Raw genomic sequence first — 18917 nt, 5'->3', positions numbered from 1 at the left:
AGGGGATATAATTTATTTACAACAAGAGTAACTCTCTATCAGAATCGTGGTCAAACATACAGACATTAAATTATTCTATCATGAAAGGATTTACGGTAGATCATTTAAATGCCACGGTACATGAAGACATATATTGCGTTCCTGCATGGATTAAAATTAAAAAAGATACAAGATAGGATTCCTTAACAATCAACAGACGGCACATTGACCGTTAACAAAGTCTAGTGTAAAAATTATTGATTTTTTAAATTTGCCGAAGTCATCAATTTTAAATGAATATATATATTCTCTCTCTCTTTAATATAAATGATTATATATATACTCTCTCTCTCTCTCTCTCTCTCTCTCTCTCTCTCTCTCTCTCTCTCTCTCTCTCTCTCTCTCTCTCTCTCTTATAGTACATGCTGTACAACCCCCTAAAGCATGTAAAGGAAATTATTGTTAAAATCTGTTATAAAAATAAATGACTATAGTTTATGTCCAGTTCATATGGTCCCGAGGATCGGACATGCAGCATATTCTACTGATGTCAGAATAATTTATTTCAACTTTTTCAATTTATAGTTCTTATGTTCATATTCGGTCCTTAATTGTGGTTATAACTAATGACATCAAGTTTTTGTCGTTCTCGTGAGTAATAATTAAGATTCCAGGTGATGAAAATTTCTCAAACATGTTTATTGTAAATAAAGAGAAAAACGCACGGTTGCATACCATGTAAAAAAAAAAAAAAGATTAAGAAATTCCCTTTGGGAATTCATAAAAATGTTAAGCATTGATAAATATAATATATAGCAGTTTATATACGTCCCGAGGACTGCGCTTTACGAAAGAACTTTCGATTTGCAAAGTAACTGAAAATGCTCAGTCATTATTCAGTTCAACATGCTAGCTACCAAATGTTTGAACTTATATCAATACAACATACTTATATTATTGAAATATTTAAGATGTAAAGGTTTTGTATAAATTTTACTCGTTGGGGTCAATAAGACATGACTGTAAAGATATATTTTGTCGTAAGTTCTTTTGTTATCAAATGATCCGGATTGTTACGGCTTGTCCGTTCGGTTCTTTATTTTAGAAATAAAACAATATGGCGTCGATTCGTCGAAGTTGAAGTTGATCAAGTGAAAAGAGTCAGATGCTCATTAACTTACAGTGTAATGCATTTCATTACAATGCAGAATTATTATTTTCAAATATATGCATATATATAAATATATATATTTTTTATTGTGTTTATATATTTTCTAAGGCAGTTACATTTCAGAATGAGAATGGAAAACATACCAAAGAATAATTTTCCTAAAATAAACATAAATAAAAAATTAAGCAAATCCCCATAACTTGAAACATTACTATTGACTCTCTACCCATTTTGTGGATTTTTTATTTGATTTTGTATGTCTGGGATGTAACGGAGCTAACATGTTTAAATCAACTTTATGAAGATGTACTGTATGTAATTCTTTAATATTGTAGGTTGGAACTGTTGGTGCTGAATACTGTCATGTAGATGGACACATGTCAACAGATAATGACTGAGATCTTTCTATGAAATAAGCTTCCTTAGATTTGGAGGCACAACTTCTCCAATATGGATAGTGAAGATGAACATGACCCCTCGGACAGTCATGGAACAATGTCCTCCATGACAGGATTCCTTTTTGGTAACATTGATGAGAAAGGTGACCTGACGGAGGATTTTCTAGATGAGGTAGGCAATGCCCATCGAGTAGGTTAAAGATAAAAATACAAATAAAGTAAACTCATGAAGAAAATTGAATAAATTATGATTGGTCCATCATAGGCTGGTGTTTAAAACATCTGGATGAATGAGTTGGTGAAAGTTGTATTTTTTATAAAGGAATCAAAAAGACATTTGGGATCCCTTAGTTCTCTTGGTGGTATTGGAGTAATGGTCAAGGAGATTACCGGGGATGAAGAAAATGACAGACAAGATGATGATGACAGTATGTCAGGTAAGTCCTCTGACATTCACAACAGACTGTCACTGTATCATTGTGACGTACACTGTTGATGACTTTTGACATGCTGAAATTATGCACTAATTTTAAGTTTCTTCTCTTTGATATTTTTTATTAGAGGACTTTTCTGCGAAGTCTCCAACTGCAGTTGATTATTCTGACATAACAGAGGCAGTGGATGAAGAGACAGAGAGGGTGAAGGAAGCCATGCATGGTCTTCTTGTGCCTGCAAATGGTAACTCCCAGCTATTTGTCAATTATATAATGAATCTGCAAAAATCAAAACTGCTATCCGGTGGGGAAGAGATAAATTACATGAAAATTGACTCTATATTAAATACCAAGCAGCTAGTTTAAATGATTGAAATATTATGTATTTTTCTTTATCAAGAACAAAGATTTTGGCTAACATACTTATGTATGTCAGTCAATATATATGACAACTGATGATGTAAAGCTCTTCATTGGTCAATCTGTAGACTACAAGAATAAAGTAAATTTGTATGTGATGTTGCTGTATAACAAGCTCTATATGAGCTATATCTATGTATACAGCAGGTACAGAGGATGATGACTATGACGATGACGATGAGAAAGACCTCAAACTAATGCCACCTCCATCATTTGTACCAAAGGGAATTAAATCAGGTGATGGTAAATCGGAAAAATCCTCACCCCAGAGCAGTCCTGATAAAAGCAAGGCTAACACCCCCCTGGCTGCCATGTTACCCCAAGAGCTTAGTAACATTGATGTTGCAGCCCTGTTTCCAGAATTCAGACATGGGCAGGTGAGTAAAGAAAATAACATTGATCTTGTCATTAGTAATCTACACAGATAGATGGCTTTTTTCTATCCAAGTAAAAATTCTTCCATTTTCAGTGAATTTCATTATATGAATTTAGAATTATTTTTGAAGTGTCTTCTGTTCACAAATATATTTTTAATGTAGAAAAGGTAGATATTTTTTTAGTTAAAAAAAATTTTCAACTCTATTTTTTATAGGTATTAAGGTTTTCCAGATTGTTTAGACCTCAATATGTACACCACTTGTACAAAAGAAAGAAGAAAAAGAAACCATCTGATGAGGACAAAGATGGACAAAAGGAGGCGCTGGAAGAAGGTTTGGCAAAAACTAAATATTTGTCAGTAAAGTGACTTGAAACATGCAAAACTTAAATGCTGGTGTTTTTTCGTTGATTTTGTTTTTAGAGAAAAGAGCTAAACAAGAGGAGCATCGCCTTTCACTGACTCCATTAGAAAGAGTTATTGCGGAGGCAGATAATTATAAGAAATCACAAGAAATAGCCCCGGAAGAGGAGAGTTCTACAAAGGAGCCAATTATTAGTGAAGATGAAGGAGAGTGGGAGGAGCCAATCAAACTCGACTTTGGAAGATTGCCAAAACCAGAGGAATGCCTGTCAGATGATGAGGTTATTATTCCTTGTCTTTTTTTTTGTCTTTTTTTTTTCCATTCTCACACAGATTGATTAATTAAAAGACCTGGACAGATAGTTGAGTAAATAAACCAACTATGATTTGGTGGTATCTTTATTTTTCAAGAATCTGAAAATATCATATGATTCTGTATGAGCTGAAGTCTTAAAATAAGATATCCAAACACACGCTTCATTGGCATGCAACTGTAAAATTGTTTAAAATTTACCAGAAGTTAAGACTATTAATTAAGTGATTGATGTGGGATAAATATTTGATTGTGTGACCCAGCATTTTGTCTATGTGCAACTGTGAAATTGTGTAATTCTTTCCTTTTACTGTAACTTTTTTAAACTGATGTTAAATTTCCATTATACAAGACTGATATTTGTGATAGTTATTCATCATTTTTGAATGCTTGATGCTGTAGGAGGTGCTTCTAAAGCCGCTAGAGCATAAATCAGTGTCTGGAACCGCCTCCAAGGGTAAGGAAGAGAGTGGGGGTGTGAAGATAGCACCGTGGCGATACGGCCCTGCCCAGTATTGGTACGATCTTCTGGGAGTCGACGAATCAGGGGAAAACTTTGACTATGGATTCAAGATGAAACCGGTGAGCTTAAGATTTTTATACATATATTTTCTAAAATTGGTGACATATTGTTTTGTATGTATCTGGATTTATAAGTAATTGAATTTGTACATATTCTGCAACAGAAAGAGGAAATAGAGACAGACAGAAAGGAACTGGAGAATATAAAGGTGAACCCCGAGACCTTTCTAATGGTCACTCAGCTGAACTGGGAGGATGATATAATCTGGAATGGAGAGGATGTGAAGCAGAAAATTCTACAGTCTCAGAAACAGAAGGCGTTGGCTGCAGGCTGGATCCCAAGTACTCAGTACAGGACAGCCACCATGTTCACCCAGCAAGGTAAACCAAGGTCTTAATACATGGAACAGCGTACTACTTGAATTCTTAACAAAAGTAGTTGTTGAAATTTATTTGCAAGTATGAATTTGCTTAAATTTAAACATCAGATTCTACCACAAATCACTTTTGATTCAGAAAAATTTAAATACAGATGGTAAAGAAATCCTAAAAAATAAAAATGTAATAGACATTTTTGAACTCTAGAATTTTAAGCTATGAGATGTTAATGCTTGTGATATCAGTAGTTTGATTAATCAGAGATTGTTCATGATTTCATTTCACTAGTCCATACTCCAGTCTCTGGAATGTCTCCCAAAATGGTTCCTAACTTTATGACTCCTGGTTTCTCCAAAACTCTCCCTGGGATCTCCCCTGTGTACAAGCCTGGACAAAATCAGTCAGGTAAGAAATCAGAGGAAGAAAGAAGGGGGAGGGTCCATAGCTAAGAATACCTTTCTCATACAGAATTATAAGTAAATGTGTGTGTGATTATTTTGTTGAAGGCTCAGACAGTCAGGACCAAAGTAAGGAAAAAGAGACCTGGTACTCTATATTCCCCATTGAAAATCAAGACCTTCTGTACAAGCGATGGGAAGATGACATCATCTGGGATGCTGAGGTAATTATACTGCCATGAGATGATTATGTATCTACACAGGCAATTCATGTACATGTAATATGAGATTTTCAAAATAGTTTGAGGTTTACCACATTCTATTTATGTAGAATATGGAGAAAATTCCCTCTCCCCCAGTGTTGACCCTGGACCCAAATGACGACAACATTATTCTGGAAATTCCCGAGGATAAAGATCCCAATGAAAAAACGACAGAACCAGTCAAAAAAGAGAAGGTAAAAGTATACCATTGGTCTAAAGATGCATTCTCAGAAAATTCCCCAGAATATTTTCTTCGATATTTATCATTCATATATTTATTTAGTATCATTATTTTTGACCAAAGGTTTTGAGAAAAATTTGGATAAACTTATTTTTTTGTTACACCATAGTTGTTATTGAATGTATTTTAAACATATTTTTAATTTTTTATTAATTGACACTTCCAGGCTGAGGTGAAAAAATCCAAACTGCTTCTTGGGAAGGCTGGCATCATCAAAGATGATGGTGAAGAAGAAGAGGTATAGTATAGCAGCCATTTATTTATGGTTTAATTTATACATGCTGGTATTTACATTACACAAACATGAAATTTGTTTAGACAAAGATGACATTCCTTTCGGTGTAACATTATTCTTTGAATTACACTTTGTTATACAGGACCAAGGCCCTAACATGCAGAGTAAAGATCCATTCAACTTGTCCAACGATGAGTTCTACAACCCCAAGTTAATGGAAGGAGCTGTCAAAGGGGGGATAGGAACCAGTCTCATTCAGGTATGGCAACCAGTGTATGAAGAAGAACCAATGTAGTCATTAAATTTTGGACAGTTTATTTCTTGTAATAAAGGGTTTACATGTACCTTGTGCTTGTTTGAGGTTTATTGTCTTTTTCTGTGTATTTAGCCAAGGCTCAGCTCAGTAATCCTCAGTTGCTTACTGCATTTACTGAGTTTCTCTGTGTACTAAGTTTCTATGTGTTATTTATAGCATTCCACCCCAGCCCTTGAGCTGAGGCAGCCCTTCTTCCCCACACACATGGGCCCCATGAAGCTGAGGAGCTTCCACCGACCTCAACTCAAGAAGTATTCCCATGGCCCCATGTCTACGTTCAGTCCTCATCAAGTCCTTCCACTCCTCAAACAGATTAAGAGGAAAGCCAGGGTAATTATAATCATTTAACCTGTAATATTCTATAAATATGTACATTTAATTACTGTTTACTCATGTACAGTATACCAAAGATACTGTACATAATCATCTATTATGGTTGACCATATTTATAGAAAAATAGCACAAATCTTTACACTCGCGACAAAATTGTCCCATGAAAAATGTAAAGATTATTATTTACCCATTGTTTTGAATATTTACATGTTACATGTAGCATATATTTGACTGCATTCACTAATAAAAATTAAATTGTGTAAACAGTTGAGGGAACAGGAGAGGCTGGCCTTTGGCGGGGGAGACATTTTCTTTATGAGGACCCCCCAGGACTTGTCAGGGATGGACGGGGAACTCATTATGGCCGAGTACTCTGAGGAGTATCCTCCCCTACTGATGCAAGTCGGCATGGCAACAAAGATCAAGAATTATTATAAAAGAGTAAGTCAAATATCTCACTATAATGTTTTTAAATTGATAGATGAGAAAGGGGAAAGGCCCATGATTTATATTTCCTGGTATATAACTGATTAAGTTTGAAAGCATGTTTGAATGATAACGGATATAGATTTCTCTTTCCATATAGATTTAAAGATGAAATATTTATATGCATTTGCATCAATGTTTGTTTTCTTCTGTGTTAAAGAAACCAGGAAAGGATTCCCAGCCACCTGCCTACAAGTATGGGGAGCTGTCCTACGCCCACACCTCTCCATTCCTTGGAACCCTTGTGCCTGGAAACTCCATCCAGGCATTTGAGAATAACATGTTTAGAGCTCCCATTTATGAACACAAAGTTCCAGATACTGATTTCCTTATCATCAGAAATAGACAAAAGTAAGATCAATTACATCTGAAGTAGTCGAGAGAAAGTTGAAAATGAAATAAACTAAAAGATAAGCAGATATTTAACCACATTTAGTGCTGTATATTGTTTGTAATTCAAAGAACTTGTTGCTTTTCAGTTTCTTTATAAGAGATGTAAACACTATCTATACAGTGGGTCAGGAGTGCCCGATGTTTGAAGTACCTGGACCAAACTCCAAACGGGCCAACAATTTTATTCGTGATTTTCTACAGGTATTATACAGCAATGTAATGTACAATGTTATAGTTAAAATATTCAGTATATGTTAACTGTTCAAGTGAAAGTTGTTTATTATCTACCTATATGTGCTTGGTTTTGTAGGTCTTTATATACCGACTATTCTGGAAGAGCAAAGACAATCCAAGGAGGATCAAAATGGACGACATTAAGAAAGCTTTCCCTAACCACTCAGAAAGCAGTATCAGAAAGAGGCTGAAACTGTGTGCAGATTTTAAGAGAACAGGTTAGTTAAATAAAAAGACCAGCTTGATACATTCTTGTATCTGTAGCTAAACTCAAAAATGAATTTTCTGTAATTAACTTGGTGATCTCATCATAATCAACAGGAATGGACTCTAACTGGTGGGTCGTGAAGCCAGACTTCCGTCTGCCGACAGAGGAGGAAATGAGAGCCATGGTGTCCCCTGAGCAGTGCTGTGGGTACTTCAGCATGTTGGCCGCGGAACAGAGGCTCAAGGTTAGGGTCAGAGTGAAGCTGTAGTAGAAGGCTGTATCATAGAGATGCAAACATTGTAATGACAAGTTGTTGTTTGTTTGTAGGACGCTGGTTATGGGGAGAAGTCATTATTTGCTCCAGAAGATGATAATGAAGAGGATACACAGTCCAAGATAGAAGATGAGGTAAATGAGAAAAACCAAATGGTTGGCATGCTGATATCAGCAATCAAAATATTCACCTTTAACCCCTTTAACTGGTAAAATGCCAAAACTTGTAGGTGAAAACTGCCCCCTGGAACACCACTAGAGCTTACATCAGTGCTGTGAAAGGGAAGTGTTTACTGGACTTGAACGGTCCGGCTGATCCCACCGGCTGTGGGGAGGGGTTCTCCTATGTTAAGGTCCCCAATAAACCACAGCCCAAGGAGGAGGGTAAAGAACAGACCCCCCAGAAAAAGACTGTGACGGGCACAGATGCTGATCTAAGGAAACTCAGTCTGAAGGACGCCAAGCAGCTACTTAGGAAGTTCCAAGTTCCAGACTCAGAGGTAAGTGCAGGGTCAGCAGCTATAAACCATACTTAAGTCTGAGAATTTTCTCAAGTTGTTTAATGGTGGGGATTTTATGAATATTCTTGGCTGAGTAGTTGTCAAGAGTTAAGAATTGTTTTGAGAATTCTCAAAGAGCAGCTAGCCCCACAATCTTTCATGAAATTCAAAATTCAAGACCTTAAAAAATAGGCCAAAATTAAAGGTAAGACCTCAAGTTTGAGGCTGGGAATTGAGTTGAGGAATTCTTTTGAGGGTAGGACCAGACCCAGATATTATAAAATTTAGCAGTTCTCTCTTTGTATAGAAATATAAATTGTTTTACTCTTAAGAATTGACATTGTGTATAACAGATAAAGAAGCTATCTAGATGGGAGGTTATTGATGTGGTTAGAACTATGTCAACAGAGCAAGCCAAGGCCGGTCAGGAGGGGAAAGGTAAGGAAGGATCATGTTATGGAAATTTCTAGGACAGATTTCATTGAAGAGATAGGAAATTAAGAAAGTACTTTTCATACACAGCTGGAATGAGTAAGTTTGCAAGAGGAAACAGATTCTCAGTAGCAGAACATCAAGAAAGGTATAGAGAAGAATGCCAGAGAATATTTGATCTTCAGAACAGGTAAAGTCATATTTTATGTTCATGTCTTTTGTAAGTGTAAGGTGAAAACTTGCTTCTCTTATGTCCTGTATTATATGCAGGAGTATTTTAGAAAAAAATGGTGTCTCATCTGTTATATTGAAAGAATTTATCATACTGTTCCTGGAAAGGAATGTTTCCCATCACTTCTGAATAAGATAACACATTTTAATTTTAAATTCTGTAGAGTCCTTGCATCAGAGGAAGTGTTATCCACAGATGAAGGGTCCAGCTCAGACAACGACTCTGACTTTGAGGAAATGGGGAAAAATCTGGAGAGTATGCTGTCCAATAAGAAGACCAGCTCCCAGGTGAGAGTTTCACTAATGGTACTGTACATGTAGATCAAGTTGTACAGGGCGTACAGATTCTCTGCATGTAATCACATGCAGATATACAGTAAGAGTATGACTATATCATGTTGATGTTTTGTACACAGTTGTCTCACGAGAAGGAGGAAGCGGAGAGAAGAGAGCTCCAGAAGATGTTGATGGGCGATGACGGGAAGGACAAGGGAGATAAATCCAGCAAGTCCAAGTCCAAGGATGACGACTCCGGACCTGCAGTATGAAACGTCTTAGAATTATATATCATAAAACATTACACCAGATATCTGATACTGTAGAATCATCATTGTTCATGGGGAACCAATGTTCCTGGCTTTTGTGGATAACCCTTGCCCACAAATTTATATCCCAGGAATGTATATGCAAGCATTTGTTCAATACTTATTTAAATAATCCCAAACTTGCTACCAATGAAATTATGTCTCCACAAACCTGGACAATTTTGGCTGCCCATGAACATTGACCCCCGCGAATAAAAATGATTCCACAGTAGCTGACTTAAAGGATTGAAATTTTAAAATGTGACAAGGCCTCAAAGATTTAAGGCAGTATTTGTGTGTTTTTATAGGTTGGAAGAAAACTTAAGATCACTAGAACATTTAAGGATGACAATGGGTCGACGTACACAAGAACAGAGTGGGTGGTAAAGCCAGCGGTCATCGATACCTACGTCAGAATCAGGGAGAAGAAGGACCTCTCCTTCATGTTAGTACCCATTCTGTGGACGTGTGGTGGGGTCAAGGGGGTGGAAAACCATTTCTGCTTGCTCTGTTAGATTGGCAATACATTAACCTATCTAATTTATGTTTGTAGAAAATCTTTTGCATTGATTGATGAGCAGCTGAAGGAAGAAATGAGAAGAGAGAAGAGAAGGTTAGTGTAGGAATATTGAGTGGGTTTTGTAAAGTTACAGTCAATGTACATAAAGATTGTTGGATTCATCGACACTTCATGTAGATTATATGATATTTGTCGTAACTGTATGTTTCCTGTTACATACATTAAGTTACTTTTGTACAAAGTTACATGTTGTATCAGATTACAAGAGAGGCTGAGAAGAATCAAGAGGAATGAAGAGAAAGCCCAGCTGGCCCCACCCCCAACCAAAAAGAAGAAAAAGCAGGAAACTCCATTCAATAGCAAGGTAGAATAGGACTCGATAAATGGGTCTTTTACTGTCTTATACATTTGTGAATAAATCTGATTTTAAGAAATGGCATTTCTTAAGTCTATATAAATCAATTTTAAGAGTAAGTTATATAAACTATGGGCTTTATGAAACTGGTTTCAGATATGAAAGTCTGCTGATAACCTTAGTTGAGTCTCTTTGACTACTACAATTATTTTTAGTTATATAAATTATGGGGCTTAATCAAACTTGCCTGAAATATTTTGTGTGACAGTTGAAGTGTGGTGCCTGTGGACAGATCGGTCACATGAGGACAAACAAGGAGTGTCCTATGTACAACAAGTCGGGTCCCAGCGCCGCACCCGTACAGGTCGCCATGACGGAGGAGCAGGAGGAGGAAGAGGAGAAGAGTCTCCTCCAAAACGATGACCTCATCAAGGTCGAGGGCACCCGCGTCATGTTCTCAAAGAACCTAGTTGAACAGTGAGTCATGTCTTCTAATACTGTATATTATAGATTCTTATCTCTTATATACATTTCTGATGTAGGCATTTTCTGTTAAACTTGATACATACCCAAGGGTTTTGAATGCTGCATATCAGTGAATTTTTGTTAGACTCTGCAAAGGTTGGCTCTTGTGGTGAAAAATTTTATTTTTTACATTTCCAACAATTACCGGTTTCTTCTTTAGTTTAAATTCTGAAAGTTTGTAAAAAAAATAACTCCTTTTCAAATGAAGTTTGCCAACATTTTGTTAATACCAAATGTATATTTTGACCATTATTTTGTCTATTTCAAGTGCTGAACAAGTGAAGAGGAAATCACTGGTGCTTAAATTCCCGAAACAAGTCACCAAAGCTGAAAAGAAGAAGAGATTTGGATCTGTTATTCACTGTGATTATTTAAAGGTGAGATGAATTGTACAATTTTGAAGATTAAATGATTGTGTCTCTAAAATATTGCATCTATTGTTTTAATACAATAGTGTTAGTGATTAATTAAGAAAATAAACAGTTAATGAGAGATTTATACTGCAATTTTATTGAATCTTAGAAACCCAAGCAAACTTCCAACAGAAGGAGAACAGACCCAGTTGTTACACTGTCCAGCATATTTGAGAACATTCTGAATGAGATGAGAGACCTACCCAATGTAAGTTTATAATAGGTCTGCTAATGAGATATCTACCAGTGTAAATAATACAGGTATGCAAAGAGATGAGAAATGTAAATATGAAACATGTCGCAATGAGATGAAAAGTTACTCAATGTAATATAAGTCTTAAACAGGTGTGCAGTGAGTTTGAATGCCTTCTGGTGATAAACTGTTACCTCAAAATATTTAATACTGATGAATGTTATTATTCTGATTGTAAGTACTAAAACTGTAGTCTGTTACTGGTTATTTCACTTTTTAACTAAGATATGGACTATACTAGATAATCCATTGTTATGTTTTTCAGACCCAGCCATTTCTGTTCCCTGTCAGTGCTAAGGAAGTCCCAGATTATTACCGAGTCATCAAGACTCCCATGGATTTACAGACTATGAGAGAAGTATGTGATTGCTCTTAGTTGAATTAATATCAGAATTATCCCTTTATAAATATTTTCAGCTGTTTACGTTTACATTTTGTGGGTTTTATTCTCAGAATATCAGAGCGAGGAAGTATGAATCAAGAGAGAAGTTTCTGATCGATGTCAACCAGATTGTGGAGAACTGTAAACTCTACAATGGTAGGTTTCTACACCACTAAACAATTGGCCTTTAGAGTGATGTTTTGTCATGGTTTGGAGGAAATCGTCTCTTTAACTCTCTGGATCTAATACTGTGGTTTCATCAATATTCGTTGAATACCAATTTTCGTGGATTTCGTTGTTGAGTTGATCCATGAAATTAAATGTTCATTGAAATGCAATTTCTATTAACATTTTGTATTGAAAGGGTCATTGGCCGCGAATTTACGTATCCTTGAAGCTGTGATTTTCACTTTATCCACGAAAATTGATACCCTTGAATATTAATGAAACCACAGTACTAGAAGTTTTATTTTCTAAACTCTACAATGGTAGGTTTTTGCATCACTCATCAACAACTGGTCTTTAGTTTGATGCTTTGTCTTGGTGTGGGTCTGGATATACTATAGTACATGTAATCCTTTCATTCATTGGTTGCATATAGTGTTAGTTTAAATCTAGTACTTCATATGAACTTTATTTAGGTCCAAAGAGTGCCCTGACTCTCACAGCTCAGCAGATGATGGAGCTAGTTTTCAAGAGATTTGCAGAGGTAAAATTATTATGTTGTTACTGCAAGAGTAGAAAAGTTCCAACACATTTGTTTTAGATTATCCCCCTTGGTCCAGTCATAAACTCTATACATGTGTAATGAAATGGCCAAAATGGCCATTGTTGTTCTTTGTATGAAACTTAGCTACAGAGTACAAGGGTAGACATGATTTGTTATGCTTTGTTTTACAGAAGGAAGACAAGCTGATGAGGATAGAAAAGGCCATTAACCCTCTGTTAGATGATAACGACCAAGTGGCCTTTTCCTTCATCCTAGAGAATATCATTGTACAGATGAAGGCCATAGAAAATGTGAGGACATTTATATGTTGCAATGTGTAGCTCAAAGAAATGGATATTTATTTTATAAATCATTGCATTGTAATTATGATCTGCTGTTTTGTTTGCAGTCCTGGCCCTTCCATCAACCTGTGAACAGGAAGTTTGTCAAAGATTACTACGACGTCATCAAACATCCGATGGATCTATCCACTCTACTGAAGGTACAGCAGAGCTTTACTCAATGTTCTCTTAATCGGATTATTTTGATCTATGTTTTTATTTATTATTGATGAGCAATGGGTTTTTCCATTAATTCTGGTATAAACATTTTTGATAAGCAGTGAACTGATAAAAGTGTAGGTATTGCAGTGTACTGTGGAATCATTTCATAGGAAACTGTGTTTATGGGTGTATTAACATAATTGCTATATGGGGATATGATTTTATACTTTTTTGTTGAAAAAAATAATATCCCTTTTGTGTGTGCATGTAAATGGTATACATGTATCAAATTTACCAGGATGTAAATTCATGCATAATTCTTAACCACAGAATCCACAAAAACATCAAACCACACACACGATGATTCCACAGTATAAGGCAAATCAATGTTTGAAGCAAACTTCCTTATACATTGTATAGAATTTGATAAGATAAGATGTGTTTGTCAGTTTCAACAAAATGATGTATCCTTTACAGAATGTACAAAGTCACAAGTATCAGACGCGGGAACAGTTCCTACACGACGTCGACCTGATTCACCAGAACTGTGAGAAATATAACGGGCCGGGGAGCAACTACACCAAGACGGCCCTCAAGATGAGTGACCTGTGTAGGGAGAGACTCCAAGAGGTAAGGAGACTGGTCATTTCAATGTAGTTTCATGGTCTCTGGTACAGTGTCAAATCTCTGTAGAAAGTGACTACAAGAAGTAAGGGAACCAATCAATTCAGCTCTGTGATCTGTGTATCATGTAAAAGTTGAAAAGGTTATGTAGTTGTTTTTATTATACATGTTGGTACATTTATATCGAACATGAGGAGGTGATCATTCCAGTGTTTTAGTGTCATTGGGTTCATTTTCATGTCTGCTTTATTTTGCCAGCCATACAAATGCTGTTGAAGTTTTGAAGTTTGCATAACAAAGTAACACACAATATATTGGTAGTGAAAATGTTTTTGCAGTAAATTATATGGGACCTGTTCTAGAGACAATAGGAAATGTTTTGATCAGAGAAGTCTCTGTCTTTAGATATATTGACACATTAATTTTGTGTGCTATATATATGTTGTTAAGACATAATTTTTGTGTTTTCAGAATGAGGAGAGCCTGAGTCAGATGGAGAGTGATATCCGCGCTGCACAGGAAGCAGCTCTGGAGGCAGTGGAGACGGACAGCATCATGACGGGGACGTCCGCCAACCCCGAGGACAGCAGCCTGTTCGGTATGACACGTCCATTACCGTATTATGTTCAGTTCATTTGTAGCAATGATGGTTAAAACTTTTCAATGAAAATTTTTGAAGCATTTAAGCTTTGCTCATCTCATGTTGGTGTTTTGACAAAATAATTCTAAATTGGATCAGGATGAAAGCCTCAACTTTATTGTTGCCTTGTTTTCAGCAAATCTTTAATGTCATAGATAACTAGTAGATAATAAATTTATAAACAAATGATAATCTGTAGCATTTTGGTAGCATTCATGCACCATCTCATGTTGGCATAACACAAAATAATTCTATCAAAAAAAAAGATTAAATTAAAAGCAATAAAGTCCCTTTCTTTTTTAGGAATGGACAATGAGAGTATTGATGACTCTAATATGTCTATGTCAAGAGAAAACATCACCATTGCAGAGGATACAAATGATGACAGCATGATGATGAATAACTCCAGGAAAGGGGTAAGGATGAACCTTGTCTGTGGAAACATTCCTTGTTGTCAAAGAAGTCAGTTTAATGACCTATTTAATGTGAATAGACACAAAGGCAGAAAGTGCTGCCACCGTAAACATATTATCTCTTTATTTATTGATTGGTCATTATTTTGTTAGTATAAATCAGCCCAGTTTTCTGAATGTGAGATGAATCCCAGTTCTTTATTATTGTGTATGTGTGGAGGTATAAAGATTGAGCTGTTACGTTTTCAGCTGAACCAGTCTGGTCACTCAGAGTACGACTCGGAATACGTGGACATCGAGGGAGACGATGAGATCATCCAGGGAGGAATGGTAAGGTCTCGCTCATTGAGTATATGCAGGGTTCAATTCGTGAAAGGAAAATGGAAAAATAACTTAAATGTTTATGGTAGCTTAATGACAGTTTTACTTTCAAAATGATTGGCTTATTGAGCTAACGTTTATCAAATTATTTGAGCAATGATTTCATTTATCAGGGTACCAGTTTAATTTGCAATGTTTAAAAAGAATTTGAATGTTCCATACTTTTATCGATAATGGACATTTATTTTGAAATTGAAATTAAAGGATGCCTCAGGACAAGGAGATGGTCTGGCTCAGGATTTACAGATAACTCCTGAGAACTCGGACAATGAAGATACAGGTACCTAAATCTTTAAAAAAAACATTACTTTTATGACTTTTATACAAGTCATCAGTCATCAAAGGAGAAAAACTGCAGACTGTTATAAACCATTATGATACTTGTAAACATAATTTTTGTTTTATTTGAGCAGGTGATCAGGATAGTAAGAACTATCAGGGAGATATCAGCATGTCTCAGTTTGAAGGGGAAAACTCGCAGCAGTACTACCAGTACCCGGTCCAATTTCAGGAGGAGGATGAAAACAGTTTCGATCCCTCTGACTTCTTCATGCACAGCTCACTGGCACAAGAGGCAGCAGCCAATCAAATCAAGCAGGAGGAATCAGGGGAGGGGTCTGCACCTGTTGCTATGGAGACTGATATTAACACTGACCTTCAGGTGTCAGAGTCTGACAGCGAACAGGAGACGGAGCAGCCATCAGGGTCAGGGAATGATGGCTTCGACATCGATGAATTCTTCTAGGGTCCAACATGGAGAACTGTCTGGTTCTATTGATCTCCTCAGAGGAGATCCAAGTGTGAAGAAAATGCACAACTAGATTCATCCAGCAAGTGAGCTGAGGAAAAGAATTTTCTGTTGAAGAAGTGATTTAACTATTAGTTCTTTCAATTTGACTTATTCTTGGTAAGTGTGCAATCATGCATTACATTGAGGTTATGTACATTTGGTTGAGAGCCATGTAGCCAGTAAAGATACTGTAAATGCTTCAGGTTGTTTAGCTGTACAGTGCTATATTAAAGTGCTTTTTACCTACTGGCTTTTCCTTGGACATGCCTGTTAAGTGCATCTTGTAGTTGTTAACAACAGAAATTTACTGCGCAGTGTGCATTGGATCTATATTTGTTTAGGTCTTTAACACTGTTTTGTTATAGGCCGTGTTCTCTCTGTTTGTTACTTGTATCACCTCTGAGAGGTTGAGGATGGCAGGGGTTTATCTAATGACACACAAGGAATCATTTCAGTACATAAACAGGTAGAAGGGGACATGAAGGAGTTAAAATATTATAATAAGACAAATTATGTTATGTATTTAACTGGTCAGGTTATTTGTGTGTAAGAGGCTTTAATGAATGAATTATGTTTGTTGTAAAAAGGCTCTCTTAGCCATCATCATCATCATCATCATCATCATGTCATCAGCCAGCTTAAGATCTAGATTTGTCTTGGTCTGAACATATTTATGACGTGCATGTCATTCAGGTCACCTCTGAGAATTCTAAGGCAGCAATAGATGTGTACATCAGTGACATTATTTATATATAATATATAGGATACGTAAGTATCTTCTGTATATTTACTTGTACATCTTGTTATGGGAAATCATGAATACAAAAGATATCTTAGTTTAAGTAGGATGGTGATGCATTCAACAAATGACCAGGTTTATGTTGTTAGAGGCATAATGAATAATTTTTGTAGACACATGGCCATGTCATCATTGGCATCATCATCATCATCATCATCATCATCGTAATCATCATTTTGTTTTATATGATATACATGTCACCAGATATGTGTGAAATAAATCTATAAAAACACCTTTTATTGGTTATTCTTGTGCTCAATTTTGACCAATGAATTTGAACTCCAACTTTTACGTTAAAAAATCTTTAGTTATTTAGCACAAATCCAAGAGCTAATTGTCTATTGATTTATTAATTTCTGTGGAGCACGTGGCTCAGTGGTCATAAGTGATAGGCCAGTCACCAAAAGGTTGCTGGTTCAAACCCCACTGTGGTCACTTGATGTTGTGCACTTAGACAAGGCACTCAATCTACATTGCCTCAGTCAACCTAGCTGGAATCGGGTACCGGCCTACGCTAGGGGGTTAACCTGTGATGGACTGGTGTCCGATCCAGGGGGAGTCAATGACACTCATCCACTCAGCACCTTAGGAACCAGAGATAAGCACCAGCCTTATGCACCGTAATGGCACAGAGAAGGACTGAACTAATTTTAACTTGTTAATCTCTGATCAGGTGTTATCTATGTCTGTACACAAACACAGCTATTGTTTTCTGAAAATTTAATTTGTCAGTATGAGACATACAGGGGAAAAAAATCAACATAACAACACCAGGTTGACCTACATTAGAAATGTAGGAGAAAATACCGTAGTTGATTTGGGTTTGTATCTCTGTTTGATAAATTGTTCTAGAACTATATCTGCTATAGTCTCAAAGATGGAATTTACATGAGTAACCAAGTCAGAATTAAAACAAATTGTAGGAAGCTGTATAAAATACATATGCTGATCACGATTTAACGAGATGTTAAGCTCTATCAGAACAGTTCTAACAAATAATTAGAATTTGTATAATTATTTTGTATGTATTGAATTTGTATATTTTAATTTTTTTTACAAAATTTGTGCAATTTATATATAGTGTTTTAATTCTTTGAGGGAGGGGGATGGAAGAAACATGGCCATATCAGAATTTGGGCGAGACACTTAAATTACATACAATAACATTTCTTTTAAGGAACATTTCGAAATCTTACAGAGATCAGGTTTAAAGGATTGTTGTTTTGACATGTTTAATGCAAAAGTTGGGTCAAAATACTGTGGAGCAATTGAAACAAAAGCAAGTCATAAAATGGAAATGTAGTTGCAAAAACTTCATTTTGATCACCTTGTCTGACTGTTAAATAATTTCATGTCACAGAGATTTACCTACAGGTTACGTGTTGCATAGCAAACGCATGAATGTTATTGGCTATCCATTTCTCTCTGACAGTTATAAGACAAAAAAAAACCAGTGTGAATATACATGACTTTATTGAAAAAAAATATATGATACAGAAAATGATAAAACATATGCAAGCTTTAATCTGACATAACAAATATTTGATATAATCACAGAAGAAATGAGAACAAAGAAACCAAAAAATCTGGGTGAAAGATTCATGTATGTCTATAGTCCCTCTACAAAACCCAATAACAAAACAATATGGAGTCAAGTGTTCTGTAACATGACCACATAGTGTGAGCTCCTCATACAATAGAATAACCTGTTTCCTGTGTTACATACACACCAGTGCTAAGTACTTCCTACTAGCTACAAAAGTTTGCATAGTATGTTGTTGTTTCTCTGCAGGGAAAAATGAGCTCGATATACATACATAGCATTCATATGAGACAATATACTCGAGTATCTAGAAGCTTGCATGAGTACACAGACAGACAGCCACAACAGATCAATAACTCGTAAAACAGTCAAGGGACCTAACTCTAGAGACAAGGATATCACTTTAATTGAATTAAATAAACCTGTATAGTGACGAGAGACAGGAAAATGGATAACAGGACGATGGATTTCTTCCTTCCCAATTCATCATCTCCACATGAGGTGTCTACACACTTCATCCATATCACGCAGAAAACACAGACCTCATTGGACATTGAAAGGACATTTTGTCTCATTATAAAGATAA

At 36.0% G+C, this 18917-nt stretch overlaps 1 protein-coding gene across 1 annotated transcript; it reads left to right on the top strand.

The window, feature by feature from the left end:
* The first annotated feature begins 1056 nt into the window (after positions 1–1056).
* LOC105339649 (transcription initiation factor TFIID subunit 1) lies at positions 1057–17022 on the top strand. Its single transcript, XM_011445286.4, has 43 exons — positions 1057–1163; positions 1486–1720; positions 1871–1985; positions 2110–2226; positions 2547–2779; positions 2995–3112; positions 3202–3422; positions 3857–4036; positions 4141–4357; positions 4643–4759; positions 4861–4976; positions 5084–5209; positions 5423–5494; positions 5634–5750; positions 5964–6137; positions 6408–6581; positions 6787–6977; positions 7106–7220; positions 7330–7471; positions 7575–7705; positions 7789–7869; positions 7965–8234; positions 8588–8672; positions 8757–8856; positions 9062–9185; positions 9314–9439; positions 9790–9926; positions 10035–10094; positions 10260–10365; positions 10625–10833; positions 11150–11258; positions 11404–11502; positions 11813–11905; positions 12001–12085; positions 12571–12638; positions 12830–12949; positions 13048–13140; positions 13619–13771; positions 14237–14363; positions 14709–14821; positions 15068–15148; positions 15404–15479; positions 15613–17022. The coding sequence occupies exons 2-43, from the start codon at positions 1601–1603 to the stop codon at positions 15942–15944; spliced, it is 5643 nt and encodes a 1880-aa protein (XP_011443588.3). The 5' UTR covers positions 1057–1163; positions 1486–1600; the 3' UTR covers positions 15945–17022.
* The last annotated feature ends 1895 nt before the right edge of the window (positions 17023–18917 follow it).

Source organism: Magallana gigas, chromosome 2 (assembly GCF_963853765.1).
Source record: "Magallana gigas chromosome 2, xbMagGiga1.1, whole genome shotgun sequence".
Classification (NCBI taxonomy): domain Eukaryota; kingdom Metazoa; phylum Mollusca; class Bivalvia; order Ostreida; family Ostreidae; genus Magallana; species Magallana gigas.
Note: the sequence above shows the minus strand (reverse complement) of the source record. Positions and strands in the feature narration are given on the sequence as shown.

Excerpts from the sequence above, each read along its gene's own strand:
- LOC105339649 (XM_011445286.4), top strand. The coding sequence starts at position 1,601 with ATGGATAGTGAAGATGAACATGACCCCTCGGACAGTCATGGAACAATG. Across the intron at positions 7,472-7,574 it reads TGCAGATTTTAAGAGAACAG|GAATGGACTCTAACTGGTGG; the intron begins GTTAGTTAAATA and ends CATAATCAACAG. Across the intron at positions 9,927-10,034 it reads AAGAAGGACCTCTCCTTCAT|AAAATCTTTTGCATTGATTG; the intron begins GTTAGTACCCAT and ends TTATGTTTGTAG.